The 10,616-nt window shown below is 41.8% G+C and overlaps 1 protein-coding gene across 1 annotated transcript; it reads right to left on the bottom strand.

Annotated features, from left to right (window-relative positions):
- Window positions 1-1,723: 1,723 nt before the first annotated feature.
- ldlrad2 (low density lipoprotein receptor class A domain containing 2) lies at window positions 1,724-8,694 on the bottom strand. Its single transcript, XM_035387393.1, has 5 exons — window positions 8,299-8,694; window positions 5,525-6,049; window positions 5,005-5,160; window positions 4,530-4,655; window positions 1,724-2,513 (listed from the first exon to the last, which is right to left on the bottom strand). The coding sequence occupies exons 1-5, from the start codon at window positions 8,387-8,389 to the stop codon at window positions 2,254-2,256; spliced, it is 1,158 nt and encodes a 385-aa protein (XP_035243284.1). The 5' UTR covers window positions 8,390-8,694; the 3' UTR covers window positions 1,724-2,253.
- Between the last annotated feature and the right edge of the window lie 1,922 nt (window positions 8,695-10,616).

Here is a 10,616-nt window from a genome sequence, read left to right as displayed (position 1 = left end):
AACATTTAAAATGTAATTTTGGGTCAATGAAGATTTCCTTTGGCTGATGAAGAGCTTTTGTGTACAGATGTCCTGTGGTAAATGATTATACAATGCTGAAACATACACTACAAGGGGAATTTAAAAAAGTAAAATAAAATCATATTTTTTTAAAACTATTTTTGCTGCAACATGTGTCCGTCAACCAAGATACTTGTTATGTGAAAAAATTGAAGTCCTTTTTTCTGCTGAGCCTCAGCAGGGTGTAAGGACATATGAATATAAAATTATTGCAAATGAGATACGTTTACTGATATGTTAGGAAGTTTTAAAAGTTTTTATTTCAAATATGTTTATTCATGTTCAACATTACCCAAACAGTGTTATATTCACCACAGGAAACGTATTAGGCTTTGAAAAGATATTTATTATATATTCCGTTACAGTAAAAACAGGCCCTTTTTTAAATTGCAGTTGTTTATGTTTCCAAATGCTATGAGTAAATAATGACAGTAAACCCATTTGTGTAGGTTTTTATGTCTCATTAAAAAATTAAATTAAATGCATGTGAAATCATTTTTACCTTCCATCAAACCAATCAGAGTTCAGGTGTGACTCATAAACATTCCTTACTCATTAATATTAACCTGGTGGTTGGTACATGCCCAACATACTGATTTGTCCTTGGTATCAAGTAGGTGGAGCAACATGAACAGAATGAGAACAAATAACATGACTTGAGACTAACAACTAATCTAAACTAAGAGAATAACATCATTTATAGAGTAATACCCCCCTGCTTTAAACACTCTTCAAAGCAGGCAAATTTAGGTAGTTTAAAAATTCCTTTTTTTCTTTTCATATATTAAACATTAACGACAAAATGATTGATATTTGTATATCCAGCAAATATATCATTTACATGGAAATTTTTTTTTTTTTTTCAGCTGCAGAATAGACTGGCTGAATGGATCCCCAGAACACAAAAGCCATAATCTCTTTGCTTTTATGCCTCAAATATAAATCTAAAGGCAACTTAACAGACATACCAGATGCATTTTCAGTACATCCCATTCCTAGTTATAAATACAAGCACTGTGCTATCATTTATCAAAACAGCAAGTTTTTTTTTTTTTCCAGCAAAAGGCTTTGGATGCTGCTCGTATTCAGTCTATACTTATGAAACTACAGTCATACACTATGGATAACAATAAAAAGGTAGCAACTATTAGGAATATAAAACACGACTAAATTACCACTGTAATATTGTAATATCAGTCATTATATTACATGAAAGGTGATATTTTAGGGGGTCCTTCAGAGCTCATTGGTAGTGAGAGGAATTGGAAGAAGATTTTAGAGATAACTGCACTTAACTTGTTTTGATTGAGCTCATTGTAGTAAATTGTTAATGCTTGGTATGTGAGCCTATCACAGTAGGGATTCTCTTGGCGAATGGTGTCCAGACTTACTGCTCACCCTCCTTCAACACAAAAGTCAAGTGTCAGGCATGTTTGTGTGCATAATTGTGGTATTGCTCACACACTGGTGCAGGGTATATGTGACTGAGGGGTCAGAAAGTAGAAGTCCCGCCACGTGTTTCTTCCACCCATGAACTCAGCCAGCTGATTTCACTAATTAGTTCTACCTCCTGGTTGAAGAATTGTGCTGCTTAGGAAATCCAGGTGATTGGAACAAAATACTGGGGAGAACTTTTAACTTTCTGAATCTTCCACCTCTGGATCTTCCACCTCTGCTGGGTGATCACACGACACAGTAAAGGGGTTAAACATGGGTGATCCTGACCTATCAGGCTGTAGTTATCTCAGGAATGGAACCTTCAGCTGGATGTTTGCATGGTTGGAGAAAGTGGTTAATGTTGTCTGTAGCTATCTCTGATATCGGAGCACCCTGTATCCGCTGCAAACCTTCAGTGAATCTGAATCTAACAGTTTGTGACTCTGAGTCTGATCTCAGTGTCAACAAGCAGCACTTGTTTAATTTCCAACTCTTCGCTTATGCTCAACGTCCTATTGAGCGGCGTCCAGTCTGCTGTAACTGTTTTATAACAACGTTCCTCAGGTTCACAAAAGGGCAATAAAAAAAAACCGAAAAAAATATTTGAGTCTCGTGTTCGGTGGAAGAACACGCAGCCCAACTCAAAAAAGTCCACGGGGGGAGTCCTACCCGGGTTTGCACATTAGCCCACGGGTGACACCAGCCTGGATTTGGGGCGGGGGATGACTCCTCCTCACGTTCCAGGGGTGGGCGGGGCTACACAGCCATGGCGGTGGCGGTGGCGGTGCCCTGGGGCGTGACCTTGCCGGGGCGGAGCTGCTCCTCGGGACGGGAGCAGCTGCGGGTGCACAGCTGGCAGGAGGCGCACGCCGAATTGCAGCAGGGCAGGAAGCGGCACACGCTGACCCTCCACAGGAACCAGCCCGGCGACCAGCAGCACCAGCACAGCACCAGCATCCCCGCCAGCACGCCCAGCAGGACGTACAGCCCCAGCAGGGACACGGGGTCCCGGGAGTCTGGGGAGACGCAAGCAGCCACGATCACCACGAGGTACGTGTCACTGCAGGGATCTCTAGGATGTCATTTACTGAACCCCGTGGGGTAATTTGTCCACTGCATTTGACCCATCCTAGTTACTTAGGAGCAATGGGTCAGCCACAGTGCAGTGCCCGGGGACCAGCGATCAAGGCCTCGATCAAGGGAAATGGCAGTATACCGACCCTGACGTGTGTCTTTCAGTGTGGGAGGATACTCGAGTTTCCGGAGGCACTCAGACAGTGCCTGCTGGTTTTTGATGTGTTCCTCCACATTGTTTAAGTCACTTACTGGCTAAAGAGTCTGCACGCCTTGTTTCCAAGGTCTAAATCGGCTGCTGATTTAAAGGAAATCACAAAGACCAGCAGAGACTGCTGCCTCCCAGGACTGGAGTTTGAGAGCCCTGCATTACAGGATAACTGCCAGACATGAAATGCCCTACATGATGAAATATCAAATACTCAAAACAATGTTATTGACCATAAAACTTATAAAGTAAAAAAAATATAAAGCATCAAATTTGAAATTTACAAGTAGCCTACTAAAAGGATACAGCCCACATATCGGGCAAAATATTTCAATGGAGGAGTCCGTGTCCAACGAACATAACAAATTTGACATGTGAGTGTCAATTACCTTGTGTAAACAAAGTATGAAAAACAAACATCTTTTACTTTCTGGTGAAGATATTTTAATGTGAATAAGTGTCATGAAGAGCGCCACACAACTGCTTTGTTATTTTGTTAGTTAGATACAAAAAAAGCACAATCAAAATAATACGTCCTCATATCCAGTATTACTTGTGTAGACAAATATGCAAGCAAATATCCTACATACAATATGCATGTATTTCCAAAAAAATACTGACTTTAGGTGAACAGATTTTTGGACATGCTTATTTGAACTGAACTGAACCCGCTTTCTTCCCCCCCCCCCCTCCCCCCGTTTCAGTGGGGCTGTCTATTGGCTCGGCACAGGCAAAATGCCCATCTACGGCTATCTTTCAACCGCAGTGTCCATTTGCACTGTCCCTAGACTACCGACAACACAGCAGAGCGCTCAAAGGGTCATCCTCCCTCCCCCCCTACCCCCCCTCGCCCTCCCCCCTCGCCCCCCCCCCCCACCCCCACCCCCAACATCAATCAGGGCCTAACGGCCAGAGGCGCAGCGGCTGGCGTTTATTGTGTTTGCTCCCTCGTTCCTTTTTATGCCCCCCACTTTTCTCCGTAATTCGTATCCATACTTTGGCTTCGGGCTCTTGATTGCTTTTCTCCATGCGTTCGCTTTTCGGCTGGATGTTTAACTTTAAACCGCGAACGAAGACTTGCGGGCTGACAGGCGACGCATGTCGCTGAGGCGGTAGCCCTCGTGCCAATCCAAACAATGGCGGGTACCCACCGTGGCCGGCAGTCACACGCAGAGCTACGTAAAAAAAAAAGGCCACAGTACAGGGCTGCCCAGCCCTGGTTCTGGAGAGCTACCCTCCTGTAGGATGTCATTCCAGCCCTGACAAAGCCACACCTCGTTCGCCAGCTTGTCGAGCTGCTAAATCAGTAGAATCAGGTGTACCAAATTAGGGTCGATGTGAAAACCTGCAGGACGATAGCATCTCGAAAAACAGGGTTGGGCAGCTCTGCCCTAGTACATATCATTATTTTATTTTTATTTTTTTTGTGGTTGTTCTTGATGTTGTTGTTGATATTATTATTAATGATATAAAAAATTCATTTCTTTTGATATAATAATAATCACATGAATTATTACAATAAAAAAAGTAACTGTGGCTCCACTGTGGTGCTCTACAAATCATGCTGAAGCAAATAAAGTTTAGAAATATCAGAAAGAAAAAAAACAGATCATTCCCTTCAGGTTCAATGCTATCATCTGTTGCAAAGGTGGCAAGCTTATCTTCTGCAACACACAACCTTGACACCAACTCAGGTCTTGCATAAACGTGTGTTCTGCCATTTCCTAGCAGCTAAGAAACAGAGGCTCACCTGACGCAGAGTCTGGTTTATCTGGAGTCCCACAGCTATTGGTAGACCGAGATAAAGTGGGCGGGTTCAAGATGGACGAAGGGGGCGTCACCCTTGGATGCCTGGTCCTTGCTGTGGAGTACTGGCCTTTAAGAACATACATTTAAGTGTGTTAATAACATTTAATTAACATTTAAGTGAGTTAATAGTATTTCATTTACAACATCTAAGTGTGTTAATAACAAGTTTCAAGTGACAATCCCATTTTTAAATGCTCTCCATTATTATCCAGAAACTTATAGAAACTGCACCTCAGGTCAATACTATAGTAATATAACTACCCTGTTCTGGATACACTTTTATAAAGCTTAGATTGCAACATGTGGCTTAGTCCAGTCCTCCACTGCTATTGTACTCTGCTATTGAAAATGGCTTCTTTTGATCATGTTGTGAGTATATATTAGTGTGTAATGTATGTCTGCAGGCCCTGAATAACCTTTGCAATCCGCAGGTGGACGGTCTGCCTGGTCACTGCCGTCGCCACAGTTATCAATTCCTTTGTCATCGCACACCAGACTCACAGGAATGCACTTCCCATTTTCACACGTAAAATACGGTTCACTGCGGCATTCTGATTGGTTGAGCCCTAGAGCTGCAAAGAACGGGAAAGAAGCTCGCATAGCAAGCAAAACACAGTGCTGCAGAGTGGGTGAAATTAAATTAAAGCTGCAGGTAACACTGCTGATATGGCATTACATTACTCAGCGACACACAAAACGAAACTGTAAATGTAACTGTTCTTATGCCAACGACGTGGTAAATTAACAGAATGAAGTGGATGTTGACGCTGTCACCAAGTGCAAATGGTTCTGCACAGAATGGATTTAAACGTACCCCCCCCCCCAGCCCACCCCTCGTCCACCCACAACAAAAAGTTTTTTTTTTCAATTCTACAGCCTTTATCACGTGACGTGCCACGGTTAGAACACAGGGTAAGAAAAATCCCAATCCCTCACCCAGCCTGAAAGACGTGAAATGGCCCATAAAATCCACCCTGGGCTGCGTGCCCCGGGTCATCAGCCGGAGGGTGAGATAGTTCCCCGTGGACAGGACGGGCCTGGGGATGGTCTTCCCGCACAGCGGCGGCCCCAGCGGAGGCGCCGCCTTGTCCTTCCCGTCGTAGAACTGGATGAAGGACCCGGCGTGGCAGGGGTCCCCGGCCTCGTGCCAGCTCCCCTGGGGCGTGGGCTCGGGCCGCACCCCGCCGTTGGTGGGGTGGTGCAGGGAGAGGTTCCGCCACGCTTCCGGAAACAGCGGCGTGGGGCTCAGCAGGGGCGGGCTCAGGGGCGACACCCTCAGCAGGCTGTAGACCAGGAAGAAGCGAAAGTGGAACTGCACCTTGTCCTTGGGGGAGGCGGCCTGCATGGTGAGGTGGCAGTCCGTCCCCATGGTGACGAAGTAGTACTTCCGGGAATCCCGGTGGGAGTTGACGATCATGCCGTCCTCTCGGATGGTTTGGCCGCAGAAGTCCACGAGGTTAACTGAGAGGGACACAGTTCTGATGAGGGGACTGTAAAAAGCTATTTTGCTTAATATAAATGATGTGGATATGTATGGGTACATCACACTGAGGACATCTTTACAGTTACTTGGTATCCTCTTTAATTTCCCAGTGTTGATGCTGTGGGCCTTTTCATCTACACCTTTATAAATATAAAGGCTTTTCTGTAAATTAAGCACATTTTGTTGATGCTTTATTGTTCAAATACAACACCAGAGTCAACAGATATCCGTGTTTTTAAGAACAGCTCGGAATGTGTTAATGTGAGCTTGGTGCCTTTGCTCCAGCATGCCCCCGTTCAGGCACCTACCAAATAATAGGAAGATTTATGCCCCCTTGAACATTTATTAGCTCCGTTTCCCAGGGTGACCTCCAAATCCCTCAGTGCAGCCTAGTTGGCGTGTCCAAAGAAAACCTGTATTTGGTGGAAACTGTAGTCTCCATCCATCCATCCTTCAAGCGTTCAGTAAACATGTTTCGGGGCTTTCCTAAATTTCAATACTAGAAAAGGACGTCCCGCAATAAAGGGGTTTACAGGTCAGAACAGCGCCGTGCCGAATCAGATGGTGGATCCGGAGTCCAGTAAAGCCACCCGAGACAGAAGCGAAACGAGAAAATGAAAAGAAAAAGGGAAAGAATGCGCCTTTGAAGGGCAAACAAGCTTCGCATAGATCTTGGCGCAGTGTTGTTGTCAATGAGTCACTCTAAGCCAACATCCAATCCGTGCCACCGCAAGAACCTCATGAGAATCCATGGGAACACGATTCGAAGTAACATTTAACACCGACCTTGATTGCCAAACGTGGCGCACGCTCTGACGTGTAGGGCAAACACGACACAATTTGGTTCATTAAGTGCGGCGAAAGTAAATGTAGGCTATATACATGTGAAAATGTGACGTATAATTATTAGTATTATTGACTACTATTATGCCGACAGATAACAACTTCTTGGGATGTGGCAATATGAATAGGCCTACATTTGAGCTAATTCAATTAGTTCATGTAAGGTACTCAAGTTCAAGATTAAAGATATGATCGGAGATGTGCTGCACGCTTACCATATCAATAAAAATCATTTAAAACTTTAAACTTGCATTGTTTATTTCTATCGAACAGCAATCTACCTATTTGTAATGTGGAATTAAGAAATCGCTATTTAATCTGTGAACCGAATGAATGCCGTAAAAAGGAAGTGTTGGGTGTATGCCATGGCACTTCCAGAGAAACACGAAATGATCTATGCACAAAAAATAAGAACTTAATAAAAAAAGTCTATATTTTGACCGAGTAATAAAGTTAATAATCGTTAAACAGTTGTGTTTATTATAGGTTCATATCGCCATGCATGTATAGCGGGAATTTAAATGAAATAGGGCGTAACTTGGCAGGATATTGCATACCTGCCATCCCAATTTTAAACAATAAAAACAGCAACTTGGTGCTCAGGGTATGCGGTACACACAGTTTATTGCTATTATTATTATTATTAGTAGTAGTAGTAGTAGTAGTGGTGGTGGTAGTAGTTGTTGTTGTTGTAGTGGTGGTGGTAGTAGTAGAAGTAGTAGGCTAGTAATAATAATAACAATCATAGTAGTAGTAGTAGTAGTTGTTGTTGTTGTAGTGGTGGTAGCCTAGTAGTGGAAGTAGTAGTAGTAATAACAATACTACTAATAATAATTAATTATTATAGTTATAATTGTAATTATATGAATGCAAACACTACGATAAACATTCGGCAGCGCTCTTTTTTGTAAAGTATACAAATAAGGTAGCCCTAGTGCCATTTGAGGTGCAACATATTTACAGTGCATTATAATTTATTACAGTATTATTGATAGGGAAATCATTTCCATTTTAGAGACAATATAGAAAAAAACTGTATTATAAATATTTGAATGTGTCCTTCGATCGCTTTCCTCCTGTATACTCTTACACAGAAGCACCTTCATGGTGCCATGTTTCCCCTAACTTTGTCCTCCGCTTCGATTCCAATTTATTTTAGAAGAATGCTTATCAATTAAGTACAGAACAAAAATCTAAACGCTTTATAACGGTGAAGTGAAGACAAACTCTTGACGAAACAAAAGCACAAAGTTGCTGTCAGGATAGCCAAGAGCAATAAATAAATTAGACGCACAAGGCGCAACGTCAGGCTAATTGCAACAAGTGGCAAGAGGATGTTTAAACGGTGGAGTAAATCTTAAAAACTGAACTTCGGTCTTCTTACCTGTCTCGATGGCATTGGTTGTCAGTGTCATAAAATTAAGTAGAACAAACAGTTTTGAGTGTTTCTGTAGACTGTTCCTCGCGCTTGCCATCTCGGCATTCCAAAGTGCGCCTAGACTATTCCAAAAGAGCGGTCTGCTACCCCAGTCTGGAGATTGCTTGCTCAAAGTCTTAGGTCTGTAGCAGCTGCGTCTTTTCGATTCTGAAGATCTGCGCAACGGTCAACGTAATCATTTCGCAAATATACTATATAAACTATTTGCAGCTAGTGCGCCCCTGACAAGAAAGGTGCGCTTCTATATAAAGGTCGCCTGAGGAAAAATTCCCTTTAATGTTTCCGATGCCTTTTTGAGAATAACTCTTCATCATCGTGGCTTTTGTGGCTTTGAAGCATCTCATTGTTTAATCTCTGTGTGTCCTAGGATTTCCATGACAACGCCTCCAATTTAATGGGTGAAAAGGAGCTACCGGGTTGGACCCCCCTTCAGAATCCGCCCTGTCCTTTATCTGGTACTTCACTCGAAAGGGATGTGAAAATGGACAGACTCAGTTTTGCCGTTTGTTACGCGTTTTGTGAAAACGTCTCCATGATAGTTCTACAAACCGTTTAATAATTTTTATGGTATGAACCTCCCTGGCAACAATCAGCATCCGCGCTATTAGCAGTGAGAAATATTAGGCTTTTACCATTCCTATACGAATTCCAAAATCTTATCTACACAAAAAAAAAAACGCACAAACTTTAGATTTGGGCTCATTTACATTTAATTCCAAGGCCATACAGAACAGGTCGGATTTACTTTTGCCTTTCCACTCTGAGCATTCCTGACAACTAAGCAAAACCATTGCTGAAATGTACCTACATGTACATATGTGAATGTCTTTTGTATAAATGGTGACTACACATAATACTCTCATTGTGAACATTTGTATTTGATTAACCCTGTGAGACAATTTATCATCTTACAAAATTTTAACCTAGGCCTTTAACACATCTTGATAAGTTTTGACAAGTGGCAACTCGTACTTTGATGTATGGTAAAATTAGAATTGGTTAGTGGTGGAACCAACCTCAACAAGGCAATTTCAAATGAAATAAAATTAGTCAGCAGTGTTTGCATTCTCCAGGACTCTTCATTAAGCAATTTTCTATACACAGTGTTTATTCTCTCCCAGGTTGGATAGCAGAAATGTAATAGTAGGCCAGGCTCATCATTGCAATGTCCAATGACAGTTTAGAGCAGACAGGTGAGCTATACCATACAGCCAGTAGACCTGAGGAGTGTACCTCATGCAGTTTGCACAGGCAGACTGCAGCCGGAGAATGTGCTCTTAATGTAATGAGGCAGAGATCGGCACTGAAACCCTCCCTCCCTGGCCCTCACTTTGCCCAATTATGCAGTGCCCTGCTAGGCTGAAACCATGGGCGAAATTGGCAGCATATTTAATGCCCGGCATACGCCATACACTGAGAACAAGTGCTTTAGCTGACCACACTACCCTACAGCACATCATGGCCTTATTGCAACAATTAAGTGTACTGCATTAGGTCTGTGTGTCAAACTGAGGATGAAAGGCTAGTGAAAAGACTCCATTTTATGTTCACTCTTCCTCTCGTTGTTAATTTTTCTTTTTAATTTGCATAATATCATTTTTGTTTGAATTATCTATTTAGAAATTGTGAAATCCAGATGACCCATCATGCTGAAAGGTACCACTAGACTACAGAACACCACCTAGGATTCAAATGTGCAACCTTACAGTTAAGCTAATGAACTGGTTCTCTGTGAATGAAAAGCAGTCTCACAAGGATAATATCTTATAAGGAACTGCATGCCCATACAGAAAAGTAATATATTGAAATATATGAAGGGTAATTCAAAATCAATTTAAATATATTGTGTTTTATATATATATATATATATATATATATATATATATATATATATATATATATATATATATGTGAATTATACCTAAGCACATATATGTATTAAATACATCATAAATATGCTAAATCGGCCAATTTTGAATATTAAAATACATTTTCACAGTATATTTGAAATATGTGTGCAATAAATACATTTAAAAATATAAGAACATACAATAAAATGTATTTTTATATATACATTTTTCTGTACAGGTGCAAAGGATCTTGCAATGTATATATATATATATATATATATTCCATCTGGTGAATATTATCTGCGCTGGCCAGGCCTTCGCATTGCAAATGTTTGTTTAACATAGGCTCATATGGAAGATACAAGGCAAGCAGAAAACCTTCCTTTTGTAAGTGTATTCAGCCAGGACAACCGT

The sequence above is a fragment of the Anguilla anguilla genome, chromosome 13 (assembly GCF_013347855.1).
Source record: "Anguilla anguilla isolate fAngAng1 chromosome 13, fAngAng1.pri, whole genome shotgun sequence".
Classification (NCBI taxonomy): domain Eukaryota; kingdom Metazoa; phylum Chordata; class Actinopteri; order Anguilliformes; family Anguillidae; genus Anguilla; species Anguilla anguilla.
This window is presented reverse-complemented; position numbering and strand designations above follow the sequence as displayed.